Source organism: Dermacentor silvarum, chromosome 7 (genome assembly GCF_013339745.2).
Source record: "Dermacentor silvarum isolate Dsil-2018 chromosome 7, BIME_Dsil_1.4, whole genome shotgun sequence".
NCBI lineage: Eukaryota > Metazoa > Arthropoda > Arachnida > Ixodida > Ixodidae > Dermacentor > Dermacentor silvarum.
In genome coordinates, this window is record NC_051160.1 from 19,580,839 (window position 1) to 19,598,505 (window position 17,667).

General features: G+C 47.0%; 1 protein-coding gene across 1 annotated transcript; it reads left to right on the forward strand.

Moving 5' to 3' along the window:
• The first annotated feature begins 546 nt into the window (after window positions 1-546).
• Window positions 547-13,388, forward strand: LOC119459430 (uncharacterized). The gene is made up of 8 exons (XM_049670935.1): window positions 547-562; window positions 635-764; window positions 3,999-4,111; window positions 5,947-6,018; window positions 8,216-8,263; window positions 9,405-9,449; window positions 11,623-11,781; window positions 13,002-13,388. Exons 1-8 carry the CDS (start codon window positions 547-549, stop codon window positions 13,091-13,093), a joined length of 675 nt encoding a protein of 224 aa, XP_049526892.1. The 3' UTR covers window positions 13,094-13,388.
• Window positions 13,389-17,667: the final 4,279 nt, after the last annotated feature.

The following is a 17,667-nucleotide window of genomic DNA, read 5'->3' on the forward strand; positions in this document are numbered from 1 at the left end:
GAGAATGTGGCTACAGTTTACTGAATTCTGAAGAGTGCTGCTACGAACGACCAACTTTACTGCAAGTACAATCACCTTTGACACGGGGTGTTCCGTCAGCAACAGTAAAATAATAGTGAATTTTATTTTCGTAGTGCCTGCGGCAAATCGTTAAGTTGTGCAAGTGCTCCTTTGAGCGGGTAATCCAACTCTCTTTTAAGAAACAAACGTGATGTTAGGAACAGTACAATGAGTGAATACTTAATTGCGTATAATTAGGAGGACTCACTTGGAAATGCTCCGAGGATCTCCCTGACCACTTTCAATTTCGTAGTACCACTTATGGCAGGTAGAGCTAGACGCCCGTTATAAATGACTCTATATACCACCTTTTCCACTTTACCACCACTATCTATACCACCTTTATATTATACCTCCTTGACTTTCGTTCAGTGTAGTGCACAGCAGTTACAGTTTGGTGCTGTAGGCTACGCCAATCTTGTCTACAGCGCCAAAATCGCGTAATGTTACTCATTCACCTGCTGTATACCGTAATTCGTATTTGAAATGGTTAACGCTGAAGGTGAGTGTCAAACGGTTCAGACGATGCTTTGGCAAATCGTTTTACAAACTACCTTCCTCCGCTCACAAACAGGGGCAGCGGCGGCGGCAGCCGCCGGTGCCACCGACGCCGCCAAGCTGGGCGCTGCGGCGGCCGCCAAGGCTGCCCAGGCGAGCGAAGGGACCGACGCCTTCATCTACGAGGAGTACGGCTTCCCGTCGGCGTGAGTATGGCACGCTAAACACTTTAGAGGAGCACTGAGCTCGGCGCCAAATAACACCGTACACAGCGTATAGAGTTATCTACGAAAAATGTGCACTTTAGCCTGAAGGCAAGGCTTGGCAAAGCTTAGCAAGGCTTAGCGATGCCAAGGCTTAGCGCTGGGCGTAAAAGCTCCTCTGACGGCGTTTTACGAATACGCGGAGGTTTGACGTTATAAGTTCAGCGGAAACCCACTAGGAGGAGAGAAGTCATTAAATGGAAAAAAGAGACATGTACCCAAACGTAGCAATTGCTACAACGGAAAACCATACTGCGAGGCTTTTTTTTTTTATTGCGATAGCAATTATATGGACACTTCAACCGGATTTCTGCCGTCGGCGTCGCCGTCGCCGTCGTCGCCTACTCTGCCAACAACCGCGCTCGTCGCTCGCTCGCACCGTCGCTTATCTCCACACGGCTCTGACCTTTATGCGCCGTGCATTCGCCGCTCAGTTTCCGTTGAAGCGATAGACCGCACGTACCTTCGCCCGTTGCTGCGGCGTATGCGCTCGCTGCCAGCGTTTTGACAGTCGTTGTCTGCAGTCATTCAGTGTGATCTATTCATGTTTGTTTGTGCGCGCTCACACCACGCTTGTTCAATCAGTTAGTAATAGTCGGGCCACATTTTCCAACGCACGCTACACATGCAATGCTGCCCGGGTTGGCAGTGCAGCGCTACAGGTGTGTCCCTTCGCACGCGCTGCCCACGGGAAGCGCTTCTCATCAACACCACCGTTTCACACGCGCCTTCTCGTGGTCATCGAGTCTCTCTTCATGTCGGTCTACTTACGGCGCAGCACACCTGCTTACCTAATCAGCTCATGTTTACTACAATTCATATTGCTACCAAAGCCGCTCACCTTACTTCGTATGACATTGCTGTGTTGCTATCGCATTCATTGCTTCGCCCTTAGGGCGAAACTGTGAAATTTTGTTTTATCGTCCCGGGCCAGGACGAATTTATCTTTAACTGCAAGGCTTTTCTTTCGAGGAAGCCGAATGGGTTTACTTTGTAGCAATTGCTATACGATTGGGTGGATGTCTCATTTTTCCATTTAGTACGTGGCGGGGTGACACGTTGGCGCTGCGTAGTGGTGCGAGACAACTGGTTCTGCTCGGCAGAAACAGCGCCCTGACAGCTACCAGGCGTCTCACAACGCTGGCATGATGAGGAGCGTCACCAGGGGGCGTTGCAGGCGTCGCTCGATGATACACGAGACAGAAGAAAACAGTGAGCGTTTGTAGGTTGAAGTGTGATGTCCGTTCCGCTCAGACTAACTCTATGCACAATGGTTTCGTATACGCTCAGCTGTTCAGAAGAAACGCTTTAGAGCGTCTGCGCATAACGCTCGTGCCAGCAGCTGAAAGTAGAACGCTCCACTGACTCCGCTCTGCAGAGCCGATAGAACGGACCGTGAGGGTGCAAAGTATCGCCGTATATGCAACTATATGCATTGATAGGGGTGACAGCTATTACAATACGCTCAGTATTCATACAGGAGTGAAAATATTACACAATAACAAAAAGAAAAAAGAAACAAATTACACCTAAGAGTTACACCAATACACTCGGTGTACAACAATGGAATAGGTGTCACGGCGGAGGGTAAGGTAATATTAAAGTGTCGTCAGGTGCGTCGCTAACCACGACGCACCTGACGCATGCATCTGGCAACACGTTCCATTCTGCAATAGCTCGAGGAAATTAACTGTTCCTGAAACAGTCATTTCGCACTATCGAAGAGGGAATAAACATACGATGGCGGCGACGGGAACTCTGATTAGTCTTAATTACGAAATAATTAGTGTGATTAATTTCTTGCCTGGTGGTGTAGAGTTTAGGATAAATAATTTAGCTGTTCATTGACTTTGAGTACGAGTATTGGACACACGCGTGATTCTGCACGCGCGCTTTCCCACACACCGTTTGACCCACTCAAGATGGCGGGCGTTGCCCTAGAAGTGGAAACAAAGTGGGAGTGTGCGAATTAGGGCCGCCTGTTTTATAGCTACCAATTGTTCCTCCCCACATTTTCACTGTTAACAAACCTATCCTAGCCTCAATGGCGCCGTAAGTGGGAGGCTCGGCCATCATGTGTGGGGCAAACTAATAGTGTAGAAAAGCCTTCTTCCAGCATTTAGCACACCTTCTAATGTAGCACACGAACTTGAAGAATACGAAAATGTCACGTGCACACGCTTGCTGTGTTTCTGAGTGATTAAGGGGTACAATATCTTAGAAGATGATGTGTGCATGAGCGGTCACGTGCTTCTGCTGAAGTGTATAAGTTGTTGTTGTCCCGAAATAATCGGAATAAACAGTCTTCAACGTTTCCTCCAGTACTTGGAAGTCAATTACTGAGATAGCAGCGTGTTCCAGCGAAGACGGCTAGCTCGTCAAGTAGAACTTCATCGTTGCAATGCACGCAATGTTGTCCTCCTGCGCTACAGCATCATCTGTTGCGGCCAACAAAATAAGCGACCTCGGAACTCTCCGAGTCTGTGTGGCGTGTAGAACCCCGCAAAAATTACCCCAATCCAAATTGCTATACGCCACCTGAGTTGGTCGGTGTTTTTTGACGATTTGGCCCTGAACGAATTTTAGCGGGTTTTGATAGATCGTACAAACGGCCTGTTCGACGTTTCAAGGGCTGCCGCCAGTTGAAATGCTTTAGAAACCTATCACTTTGTCTACACTAATATATTTTTCTTTCCTCGCATTCCTGCACTTCAATGACCCTCTTCAACACGCCACGCTCTCAATTGTTGGCGGGCACCTGCCGCGGTACACTGTAAAACAATTTACACCCTTAAAAGGGAATAAAGGTGTAAATCTATCTGTAGCTCACACCCTTACGCCGTACTTTGAGTGTAATGGCGTGGCTTATAAACCGATTTACACCCATATTGACTTTTAAGGCTGTAAGTTAGTTTGCAGTGTAGCCCGGCGGCTATGGCGTTCTGCTGCTGAGCGCCAGGTTCCCGGGTTCGATACCCGACCGCGTCAGCCGCATTTTTCATAAGGACAAAATACAAGAAAGCTCGCGTACTTAGATTTAGGTGCACGTTAAAGCACGCCACGTGGTCAATACAAAGTCGTGTAGCCTCCATTCGCTACAGCGTATTTCATAATCGGCCATGCAATTTCCGGACGTTATAAATTCCGTTCCGTCCGAAATTAATTTTTTTTTGGCAGGGCCGAACCCATGCCAGCGGCCAACCCGCTGCTCATCTGCTCGGTGCTGGTCTCCTACTTCCTGTTCGTGTCGGCCTGCTTCCTCATCATCAAGTACGCCTACCACGGCTACGGTGAGCCACGTTGTCTTATTCTCTCACTGGTGGCGCCACGTCGTTGGTTTTTAATTTTTTTAGCATTACACTTGATCCACACGAAGCTATCAGGAAAACCTAAATCAGTAGTTTTGTTGCAACATAAAATACGCATGGTCACAAATGTTTTGAGCATTACTGCGATTAAAGTTCGAGTATACCAAGAGATTGTTTGAATGCGTGAAACGATCTTATAGAACACATGCGTTTGGTAGTTTATTCTATATAGTTCTGTTGTGGGACACGAAAACGAGAGCAACCCATAATTTGTTCGAATGCGCGGTGCTGCTGGAAAGTTAGCTGAAGTCCATCGTGTTTGATACGCAGCTGGAGGATTCGTGATGTTTAGTGAAGAACGATTAACTATGAATATGCGATCGTAAGTGGGGAAACAAAGAGACGGGCGAAACAAGAGACGGCAGACGGGTTCGTCTCCTTTTAATGTCGGTCTGTGAGTTTATGCACGCTATACGATTTCTGCTAATCACACACCCTCTTTAGTCCATCTTGGATATCCCTCCAACTGCGAAAAAGAACTGATGTTTTACGTGCCAAAAACCAGGATCTGATTGAGGCGCTCTGTAGTGGACCCCGTATTCGCCCAGAAGTATTCACCCAGTGAGAACAGTAGGTACCGTACACCTTCCAAAAGCGCTTAGGTTTAAAGTGTACGGAAGCATCAACCGGTCAGCAGTCGAGATAAGCAAGAGACGTTTAGGGTATTGAGGGAAAAAAGCAGGGAAGAGATTGATACCACCCGATTTGATCTCTTACTCATAGGTAGAGGTACAAGGTAGATATTGAGAAAAAGAAAAAGAGTAATGAAATGTATACAAAAATTCTAGATGCGTCGTAGTGGGGGAATACATAGTGGGGATTCATACCCAAAGTGTGCAATGAAATACTTGGACGTTCCAGTAATGGTTTCTGTGCTTCATTGGATAAAACGAGGCATTGTTCAAAAAAAAAAAAAAAAAACTCTCTGGTGACTTAGCGGTAAATGCGAGAGAAATGCGTTAGCATTATTGCGTCACGTCTCTTTGAGCTCCCGGATTTAAACCGCGTTCACCACATTGCAAAATGTTGTTCAGGGGCTCGCTTAGCACACGTCCTGCTTGTTCGAGGATCGAAGTTAAACTGGCGGTGTTCTGAAGCAGACCTACCGTCAGTTTAACGGCGCATATATCCAAACCTCAGCCATCCTCAGAATTTCTTCCACGTGGGTATGCCTTGCAAGTTCACCGGCTACAAATCGTAAATTGCAACATGTCCTGTTAAGTAGTTAGGTTTAATAAATTAATGAGCGAAATTTTGGTAAGCAGTCAATTACGCATTTTCGTTTCTCGTGCAAGAAATCTCTGCCTCTTCGAATAAACCAGTTCAAGGATGATATTATGATTGTGCTATCTGCCACAGGCATTTATAGATTCTGCGAATTCTGAATAAAATACACGTGGTATAGACTACAAAAAATTCCTCCGCCCCACACTTGTGGTCTATGACGAGCCTTGAAGCACGGAATCAACAGTGGGCTCAGAACGGTGGGAGACGTAAATTGAAGCAAACGCTTTTTTTTTTAAGGAGGCTTGTCTACTTCAGGGCTCTTCGCCATGGCCTCGTGGAAACATTGGCCGAACAAGGGATGTGGGGCCAAATGTGTCGACAGGGTTACTCGTCTTAGTCAGGACGAAACTTTGGTTCCAGCTTGAGGCTTCCTTTATTCGCCCATTGTTGATCATTTCGAGTGTACGTCTTTGTCTGAAACTCAGTCTTTTGTTTGAAGCACTGAAAAAGTGCGTTCTTGTACGCCGCAGATGTGAACGCGCCTGACGTCCACACGGTGACCAGCAAGGACATCCACGCGAAGCTCGAGTTTGACCAGAAGGGTGAGTCGACAAGTGTGTTCGTCAGTTCGTCTATCACTGCTCGCAAACCACGCCGTCCAACGGGCTAGCCCCGCGTGATTTGGAGAGGCCGTGTGTGGCATTTGTTACCGTCATTTGAGAATTCTTCTCGTGCCCGGCATAGTTAGCTTTCAATCAGTGCGAGCTCTACGATTTCTTAGTATGTATAGTGATTTCCGTAAACCATTTGTATTACGAGTTTGTACACTCGCAAGCGATGACACTCGCAAGCGTACACTCGCAAGCGATCAATGGCGCCTAAAAGAAGAAAGTCGGCATTTTAGGAGCACCAGCTGAAAGCTAGTGATACAGCTTAAGTGCGCGTGATCGACCAATGTAATTCCACGTTGCGAAGTTGTGCTAGAAAAAAAATTCCATCAAACTTTTTGTTGATATGGTTTCCAAACTTTTCACTCGTGAGTGTAAATCTTGCTGTTTACTTTCTTTTGCGATGGTTAGGTTAGGTTAACTATTACTTGCTTGCTTGCATCCTGTTACGCGCTGCGCCCTTCAAACCCTTTGTGGCTTCAGCAGACCCTTAAGTTGTAGTTGCTTAACTCATCTTGGCAATAAATTAGTATTATATATTATTATTTAATATTATAACTGGTGGGCGGCATTAGGACATGCGAAGTAGCGTGAGAAAAACATCTACATATAGAAGGACGTACACACGTAGAGCGAGAAGAATCGCAAGTTCTGAGTGACTGAATTTATTTTCGCTATCGTCAAAATTAGGCCAACAGACAATGAAGCCAAGGAAAGCATAGAATAAATTGACTGTTCTGATACCTTAAATACACAAATAGCAAGGAGAAGCCGAGTGAATGCCGAAAACAACTTGTTGCCGCTGTTGGAGACGAACCCGCAACCTTCGCGCGATGCTTGTGATGCTCTACCCATAGTCTGCGGCTGTCCGCTCACCCACTTGCTTAGGTTTTTGTGAACGTGAACTAAATATGTAGTCCTGGGAGTGTTAGGCAGCGCCACTCAACGCTATGGCGGCGAATGTGGGAGATCGTTTCAACCGCGGGCGACACGTTTTACGCGAGCTTAGGAACAGGAAACTGGCTAATAAACCCTTTGTCTGTATCGGCCACAGACAAACGCATATCCGCGGAATTTGTGTATTCGCACGTTTTCCTTCCTGTCCATGCTTTTCGAACAGCGTCAACCGACACACATAGCACGCCAACTAGCTCAAGCTTCACTCCACGGGTCGGTCAACTTTATACGTATTGTGTAAAACGCCCAACTATTAATCCTGACTATTCGAAGTGCTCAAGAACACCTCTTGAGAGTCACTTTTGTTACCTCAGGAGCGTCTGTATAATTGCGCGGAAACGGGGAAATCGACTCAATTGCATTCAACTGAACCATTTTATTGCGATAGCAACTATATGGACACTCCAAGCGGATATCTGCCGTCGCTGTCGCCGTGAGGTTCCGTACAAAGTCCAAGGGCGATACAATCGTCGCCGCGCGCCGTATACTGTATGGAGAGCGAACGCACGCCAGAGAGCAAACGCGACGTCTCCGTCGCGCGAAAGGCCGTGGGGGGACGGAAGCGAGGGAGGGGGGGGCGCCGTTGCACTCCGGAACCAACTGCGCATTTACCGACCCGGCGCAAGGGATCTGGCGATTCAATCTCGCGCGCGAAAGGAGGAAAATTGTAAGGCAGCGCGGGAGGGAGGGGGTGTGGTGCGGCTTCTACTCTGCCATCAACTGCGCAATTGTACTTTGCGCGGCTGCGAGCAGGTCGCGTGCACCGTATCTTGAAAGCGATGCGCACACAGCTCCTACCTTTGTATGCGCTGTGCAATCGCCTCTCAATTTCCGTTGAAGCGATAGACCCCACGAACCTTCGCTCGCTGCTGCCGCCGCGCTTGCTCACGCCAGCGTTTTGACAGCGGTTGTCTACGGTCATCGTGCGTGATCTATTCATGTTTGCTTGTGCGCGCTGACACCATGCCTGTTAATTCAGTTAGTAAGCGAATGTGTCCAAGTTTATACAGCCGATAAAACTACTATCCTTACTACGTATAGCTGTCTACTAATTTACTATCGCAACTGATGCTTCGCCTTTCGGGTGAAACTGCGACTTTTTTATGACGTCTATCACATCTGCATCCATGGACTTGGCGCCAGAATACCTCTGGCTTTGATATTTTTTTTTCAGACCTTGAGGACGGGAAGCCGCCGAACGCAAGGCGCTTCGCAAATGCTCGTAAGTATACAAACGGCTGCTTTGCTTAACTTGTCAGAAGTTTGCACTTCCACCATTTGGGGCTTATCTTGTCCTACAACAATAATCGCTGTCTGCCTTGCCTGCGTTTCCTTTCTTGAAAACAGTGCACTCGCTACTTTCCTGGCGAGAATGCAATGTCCCGCTGATAACGCGCGCGCCACTCGTGACCTGGAAGTACCGGGCACGCAGCGTTAAAGAAAGGAAAGGTGCGCAAGACAGATTACGATTACTGTTGTGGGACAAGATAAGCCACAATGGCTGCAAACTGTAAGAGAAGCTGCCGCCATTTCGCCACAAGAAGGTTCGATTGTCTCTGGCGGCCGACTAATATACTAGGTTTCATGGCGCGACCAAGGTACTAATCGGCGAGCAAAGTTAGCGAAGCGATTATACCGCTGCCAGCGTTACGTGATCTACTTGGCCTTTTTCTGCAATAGGTGTTGTGAAAGTTCGTCGTTCAGCGACGGTTCACTCTGAGTATGAAAGACGGATCTCGAAGGCTATAATTTTTGCACACTGCACGTGCCGACAGGAACTGCAGGAGCCGGAAGTACATCACGGACACCATGTTTTGGACGCGAACTATTATGCACCTATAAGCTAAAGTGTATCCCGCGCTACGCTATTAGTGCTTAGATTTTTCTTTTTTCTGGTAAGTGTGATCTTCATTCCACCTCGTTCATGTTTCGTGCTATCATAAAGGTCGCAAGATGACAAACACATCGCGACGAGGAGTCGCTAAAGCGCTGCATTCACGTCTCGCTGCGACCACTGCATCTGATTTTGTGACCAAATCTCCGGCGTGTTCGTGGTCAGGGCGTTCTGGTTTTTCTCGATTTGTAGCCAGCCGGGTGCTAGAAGCGTGTGACCAGAAATACGGGACATGAGGCATGTGAGACACATTGCGTTAAATCAATCAATCAATCAATCAATCAATCAATCAATCAATCAATCAATCAATCAATCAATCAATCGATCAATCAATCAATCAGTCGAACGAATAATAAGTTAGTCAACTTGCCATATAACAAACGAAGGAATAAATGAGTGAATTAATGATGAATCTATCAATGAAACGATCAGTTAGCCAATTATTTATTGCAACAATCTTATCACGCAGGGCGCGGGAAGAAGAAGGGCTCGAAAAAGCCAGCCCGAACCAAGAGTAAGTGAAATCGTTGTAAGCATTTTCGCTTCGGGAAAGCGAAAATTAGTCTCGCATAAGACGCGTAACTTTTTTTTTTTTATTTTGAGCAATACGGGAAACGTTGCCAACTGCGTTTAGAGCGGCGTTTGCTCAACAAAATGTTGGTAGCGCTATTAGACATCAAACTTCGTGACTCCAGGCGTAGTTACGTTGCAAGATTACTGTAATCCGTCTCGCCAACTCCATCAAGTACAACGAAAACTTTGGGTCTCATCAGGCCAACCAGTAGAGAGGACCGATAGGCTTCCCTCGCTCGACGCCGACTTAATGGAAGCTTAACGTAAGGATTCATAACTCACAGTGGGCGAGCTACCTCCTGCTCCTTTCTCGGCAACTTAGGTTAGATTAGGTTAGGTACACACGCAGCCTGCCTTTGATCGCTATTTGTTTGCTGACCCTAACCCTAGACTTGGCTGTGCTTCACGATTTCGGTGAGACGGAGCATGGAATGAAATCCTCGGCATTCATTGAACTACAGTGGCAATGATAGTCAGTACCCAGCTGTTCTTACGATTTGGTCTGCATTGCCTGTGTAGGTGCAGTGCAGATTTACTCAGTCTTTCTGCTTTTAAGGTAGGTCACGCTACACGAATGATTATTTAAACGCAGTGTTTTACTTTTGCGAATAATTCATTTCACTGCGTATTTCGCAGTGCATAAGTGCATCTCGACACCCCTTTACTATCATCATCATCAGCCTATATTTGACGCCCACTGCAGGACGAAGGCCTCTCCCTGCGATCTCCTAATTACCCCTGTCTTGCGCTAGCGTATTCCAACTTGCGCCTGCAAATTTCCAAACTTCATCATCCCATCTGGTTTTCTGCAGACCTCGACTGCGCTTCCCTTCTCTTGGTATCCATTCTGTAACCCTAATGGTCCACCGGTTATCCATCCTGCGCATTACATGACCTGCCCAGCTCCATTTCTTCCGCTTAATGTCAATTAGAATATCGGCTATCCCCGTTTGTTCTCTGATCCACTCCGCTCTCTTCCTGTCTCTTAACGTTAGTCCTAAGATTTTTCGTTCCATCGCTCTTTGTGCGGTCCTTAACTTGCTCTCGAGCTTCTTTGTTAACCTCCAAGTTTCTGCCCCATATGGTAGCACCCTTTAGTATACGTGTCACTTAATTGATCCAGTTGCAGAGTAACAGTTTTAATCCGTAATTATAGCGTATACTATTCTTTGCAACGTCTTAAAGGCCATTGAATGGTAAAAGTTATAAGCCAAATGATACGAATTGTGACGTTCCAACAACGTTGCGATAAAAAGGTAGCTTCGAAAACTTTCATATAAGACTCCACAAAGTCGTTCGAAGTTGGAAGGAGGAAGTCTGCCGGCTGATTCATATGCTGTTATGATCCCCTTGCTGGCTGAAAAACCATATTGCTCGCTCGCAAACACCATATATGTCGCGTTCCGATTTCCCTCGTGTTCTTGGTATGAAAGTCTTGCAACACTAGGTTCACTCACGGGATCATTACGGCTTTCTGTGTGAACCCGATACAGCCTCGGGGACTTAAAGGAGGCACAAGCTTATACAGAAAGAGTAACTCCTGTATCTACAAACGGTCTTCGACTGGAAGGTCTTCCTCGACTCCACCTGATGATGATGATGTAGACTCCACCGAAACTACACAGCGCCGCCTCCCGATAGAACAACACAGCAGAAGAGATACGCAAGAGACGTTTAGAGTATTGGTGAAAATTAGGAGGGAGGATATGGATAGAGCCGGAGTCGTTACAGGCATAGGCGAGTGTATAAAAGAGATGTAGTGCTTTTAAAGAAGAGAGAAAAATTAAAGAAGAGAAAAAGAACTTTTGTCTTCACGACAGCAATATTTGCCACCGCGGAAGGAGCATTGGCTTACCACCGATTATCACAGATACTTGCGCCGTTCTCTGTTTTCTTCTTTAAGTGGACTTCACGCTATTGATCGCTTGAGTCACAAGCTGCGTGCTTTGTTTTTGTTTTCACATGCACCTGTTGTGTCAACAAAAGTTGTGTTAACAATCATACAGGCTTATAAAACGAAGAAACTTTCAGTTTTAGGACGCCGTAGTGACGCCATCGAAGAAACTTTTCCTTTGAACACTCCACGTTCCCCTATGCATTCGCTCCATTTTCAGGGGTTGGTCGACGGTCCACGTCGTCGGCTTGGGAGAACGAGCGGGTGACCATGATGGCCGCCGATGTGGACTACGTCGCCGAGGTGGTGGACTCGTCGGCAGCACTCGAGGGCGCTGGCAGACATCAACGCGCCAAGACCACGGTCGACGACACCGCGGGTGAGAAATGCTGCTCGTCATTGTGCAGTCTTCGCCATTTCCAGTCGATATTAAGAACAGGAATGAGCTCGGATATTCGTGGAGATAACGAGAAACGTATACCAGATGGAATACTGAGTGACAGCTATACGAGGACCTTATATAGCGACAAAAAACAGCACTGACGGATTCATCCAAATGACTGGAGACCTCAAAACGTTTTTTTTTTTTTTCTGGCACAAGGAACGCTGGTTCGCACGATTTACACATAGGGTCTGCGAATGCTCTTGGTTAATCCTGTTGTCTTCGAGCTGAAGGAAAGCTAAATGACTAATTTGTTTCGTCCCCCCCCCCCCCCCCCTTTTTTTTTTCTTGCAAAGGACTGTTGAATTCCAAAGATACTGGCCGTGTATCTGGATGCCACGTTTCAGTTTCGTGCAAGAGTTGGTATTCGTATTGAATAGTGAAGCCAGGATCGGGAATAGCGGCGAAAATAAGAACTACGGAAATTAGGCAAATGACGCAAGGGTGACTGAACCAGTGGTGATTCTCCCGAAAAAAGTGCTCGGTTTGCAATGACTATAAGTGAATGAGCTTGTCTAACTTTTTCTTTTGGAGGCAGAAGAGCAGAGCGTTTATACTGATGACAGCAGATAAAGAAATTGAACTCGGGAGGTACAGCCGTCATCTTTATGAAAGGGCAACACGCGAGCGCGTGGCAGATATAGCCTCGAAGCCTACATGTGGCGTGGCGCCGCGGCGAGATGTCAAACGAAAGGATAAGACATCAGTCACACGAGGCACTTTCGATCGTGATTGGCTTCTTAACCGAAGCTGCTGAAGAGAGCTAATCTCAATACATACAATCGACCAGGATCTGGCTCGATCGCCATCGAAAATACCTCATTCACATAGGGCACACTCTATCACGATCGAGTCCAATCGGGATTAAATTTGTAGAACGCGGTTGGCTCGACCTTCCCCAGCTAGCACGAAGCAGGCAATCGCCATCGAGAATACCAATCGCGATCGAAACAGCCTCGCGTGAAATCGGTATAAAGGCCGTGAGCGGCTGGCCCGTAAGCGTAGCCGACAATACTAATACGGTCACCTCAAACTGTGTGAACACCGAGAAATTCAGGTTTTCCTCGTTTTCGTCATGAACTGCAGAGTAATAAGGTCACCTAAAACTATGTTAATTTCGAGAAATTGACGTTGTCGTTTGTTCTCATAAACTGCAGAGACCGACGGCACCGGCGACAGTGACGACGCTGCTCCGTCCTCCCCGGGTCGCCGAAGTGTGCGGCCGAAAAACTTGAATAAGAGCGGTTGAGCGCGGTTCACGCCCGAATGTTGTGTGGTCCTCGCTGCTTGCTGTGGTGGAGTGAGATGGTGATGATGATGATGAAGCGGGCCGACGTTCGGCGCCCGCTTCGGCAATTTCTGTTTCGTGCCGTGCGAACTTTTCCGTAGTCGTTGTTTTTGAACGTGAGCGCGCGTATAATAAAAAAAGAAACGCTTGAGGATACGCCCATTACGCCCCTTAGGATACGCAGTATAAAATTTCGGTTGTCGTATATTGCAGACACGCTATGAACTCCGATAATAACAAACATGACTACCCCCGATGTTTCACCCCACTAGAAAGAAATCATCCGAGGTGAAACTAAGAACGTCATAGACCTTTCCGAATCTAGAAATTGTGGAATCGAATTCAATACAATTTTTCGATAAATGTGACTTCGATTGTAAAATGGCACTGAGTGATTTAGCAGGAACATACATACATACGAAAGATGGTAGGTGACCTTGCGAACTGTAGGCGACCTTAATGTTCCCTTTAAGTGCCTTTAATGGCGCAAACCCCTAGACCTTAGGTTAACGCACGTCCTTCTCCTATACCACACCAAGAGGAGCAACTGACGACTAGTGCTAACGCGCCGGCGGAGGGCGCGTTAGGGCACGAACAATGAATGGCTCATACCCACTTAAGCAATGGCCGCGGCCTCGCCTATACGTCGACAGAAAAGTGAAATTCTACGCTGTAATAATGAACGGCAATGGAGCCAGCTGTTGAAGAAGACGACGACGACGCTCCATGCATTGCTGATGATGATAGTTAATCATCATAATGATGAGAAAGACCTGACGGTTAACTGGCCTTTTCCCTAACTAAACTTATGCTCCTTTGTCACATCAATCCTACGTGACTCACCTCCGTTTAGATGTATTTTTATTATTCCCATGGTTTCTGGGACACCTCAACTTCCGGTTGCCTGAGGGCGACTTCCGCTGTGCTCCTCCGATACCGAAACAATGTCGCTAGGTGATAGCGTTAAAAAAAAAAAGAAAACACGCAGATCTCACCCATACGCGTATGTGGGAACCTGTTAAGAGCGAAGCTTTCTTCACATCCATTCCCCATTCATTTAACAGAAGCTTAACACTCCTCTCTTAATGCTCGCTCTGGCCCCGTTTTATTCATTTAAATGCTATCTCCACACTCGGCTGCTTCTGTTTCCGACTACTTCACTTCTTGCCTCTTGTTCTGCTTGTATATTCTATCACATTCGTTCGCGGCGCATACAAACGAAAGCATTTTGGCCTGGGGTATTGGCCAAAAATGCTTTGTTGTACTGTGTCGTCTGCGAAGTGCAAGTGGTATTGCGTTTCGACCTGTAGAAACCATACCTGGGGATTCTGTGTCTAAAAGGGTGGCAGCTGAAATCGCACCGCTGCGATATCGGGGAGGAGAGGGCTTAACTCAGTCGACAGGCCTTTTGTTTTTATTTTGTGAGAGTAGCACTGATGTTTAGTCACATGCGGTGGCGCCGGCTCAACGGCATCCACAAATTGCTGAAAGCACCGCGGAGAGCCATCGCTGCTTTCACGGAAACGGCACCCAACGTTCGACAACTTCTCTGGACCTACCCCGGGTTGGAATACGCATGCCGGCGCCACGTGGATGTGATACGCTCTTTGCAAAAGTGGATCGCCCAGCCGACTGCGACGACCCGGGCTTCACTCTGGTCCCTGTAGTCCATCGACCTGCGAAAGAGCCATCCACAGAGAGGACATTATTGCTCCTTTCCGAAATACGGCCGAGTACCAATGCTTCTATAGCTCCATTCATTCATTCATTCATTCATTCATTCATTCATTCATTCATTCATTCATTCATTCATTCATTCATTCATTCATTCATTCATTCATTCATTCATTCATTCATTCTATCTGACGCTTCATCCTCATCATCGCCACAAGTGCAATTGGTGACCGTGAAGACGCTGGTAGTGATGTGCATTGCGTCTCCCCTTAAATATAGAGGATGTAGGGCTCCAGTGAGGTCAAATCATTGGTTGAAGTTTGGAGGCACGACGGAAGCATGCATGAAGGCACGATGCAAGAAATGAAAGAACGTGCTATTCTCTGTCTAAGGTGCGCAGTTTGCCAAGATTTTGCAGTTTGCACAGATTGTGGTTATTTGACCGTCCGGTACCCGCTATAGTGGCGCATGGATATACAGTCGAACCCGGATATATCGAATCTAAAGGGGATCACAGTAAAGTTCGGTATATAGGTAATTAAATGTGTAAAAGAACAATTTTATGGCAAGAATGTTCAGGAGGATTTTACTTCTGTTCGTTATACACAATAATTCTCTATATGTGGGTTTGATATATCCGGGTTCGACAGTATCGATATGCTGATCAGGATGAGGTTTTAGGTTCGATTCCGGGCTGCGGCTGAGCTGCATTCCTACGAGGTGGAATGCAGAAACGCTTGTTTGGCAGAATACTAGGAGATATCTTAAAATCCACCCCACCGCAGTTACGCAATTAATGGTTCTGACGTTTCGGCGTCAAATTCAATGAAGGTTACTTTGGCTTTCTATTATTCCGCTAACAATCAATCTTCTCCCGCAAAATGAACAAAATGATAGCTTTGAGATAACTGTTTGCCACATTTAGTATACATTTTCTTGTGGTCTTTAATGTCGCCCTCGTGGCAGAAAATACTTGTATTCTGGAGACTCCTTCCGCTCTTGCTAAGGCGTCTCTCAGTCACATAAAAAAAGAGTGGCGTGGCCTTACGCATGACAACACTACGATATGAATAAGAGACACGCCGTAGTGGGAGGACTCTGGAACAATTTTGACCACCTGAGGTTCTTTAACGTGCACGCCCAATGCATGTTACACGGGCCTTTTCCCATTTCGCCCCCAGTGAAATGCGGCCGTCGCTGCCAGGATCTCACGACCTCGTGCTTAGCAGCGCAACGTTATGGTTCATTGTCAATTGTGTTCCTTTGCTGAACACGAAGACGCGGATTCTACGCTAAGCAACGGCGGTCACATTCCACTTTGGATTGGAATCGAAAAACGCTTACGTACTAAGATTTAGGGGAACGTTAAAGATCCCCAGGACGTTGAAGTTATAACGGCGTCCCTCATAGCTCCTGTGTGCCCTTTGGGGAGTCAAAGCACCGTGACTTCTCTTCACCTGAAGGAAATTCTGGTTTTATTACGATTAGCATTCTTAGGTACATCATGCACTATCCGGGGTGTTTCTAAGTTTGCCCCCTCACCTTTTTCCCCGCCAAGTTGTATCAACGGGGAGGCCATAAAGACAAGCTGTTGCTTCCTTGTGTGGTATCTTTCTTTTTTTAATTCTTTTTTTTTTTACCCTAGAACCTTCCAGGTTGGAATGTGTGAGCCCTGGCTCCGTCGGGATCACCGTCGGGGTCGGGGCCCATTAACGATGCTAATCCCATTAACGTCGACATTAATCGTGAAGTGAGTTCTGCCGAAATTTATTTCAATTCGATTCAATTTTACTTTCCACCATACATGCATTTCTTAGTTGCTTCCTTGGCAAGATTGCTGCTTAAAACAGCATGATAGGGCCAAGGGGCCACTGGCAGGTGACAATACAAAATTAATAGAAATAATGGTGGTCGAGTACCACTGGTATAAACATGAATAGACACATAAAGCTCGGGAAATAGTTCACATAATATTGTCATAATATATTGCGAGAGGCACGGGGATCAGTACCCCGCACCTCGGACCAGTTTTGTCACGTGGGCTTGAAAAGGACAGGGTGGCATTTATTACGAGCAGATGGCTTCCGATAGATTCGAATGGTTGTTCCTCAGTGAACTTGCGCAACACTCTCTGGTGGATCGGCCATGAATCGGGCGGTACGAGGGTTCAGGAAAATAGAAATTTTGAATAAAATAACATCGGCCCTGGGTCTCGAGCTCGAGCGCATACCGACATCTTCTTCTCGTCCCTTGCTCAAATTCTTCGCAGGGCGCCCAAAACAGCAGGCGCCGACGCGTATCCTTTTTTAGGTGCGAAGCACCTTATGCGCCCTGGCTGTCGGCGTCTCTTGTCGTCGTCTTAGTCACGCTAAGCAAGCGGCTCGCGCTCGGCACGCGCTTGTGCCACTGCTCCCGCGTTCGTCGTCGTCGTCTGCGTTGCCGCTTATCATTCTAGCGTAGAATTTCACTTCTCTTTTGTCGTAGTGAGAGAGAGAGAAAAAACAAACATTTATTTCGACCATCGACGTCGTTGATCTTGAGGACGAGTGGGTGGTGTCCTCATTCCAGGACTCCACTGGCCATGGCTACTCGACGTACTTGCTGGACGAGAGCTTCTTGTCCCGCCAGGGTATCACCGGTCAGCTGTACCTCCCACCGCTCAAATGACGTGCTAGGCGTCTTTAAGTGTTCAGGTTTGCCCCCGTACCCCCACGAGATGTGAAAGAGTGTAGGGCGTGTGTCGCCACGATATGTTTGTGGGTATATTTTGCTGTATCTCTGTAGGTTTGGGAATGTGTTTGTTTGGATAAGTCTGTCGTCGTAATGGTGAGACAGCGTTTACGGGGTTATGAGCCATTGCT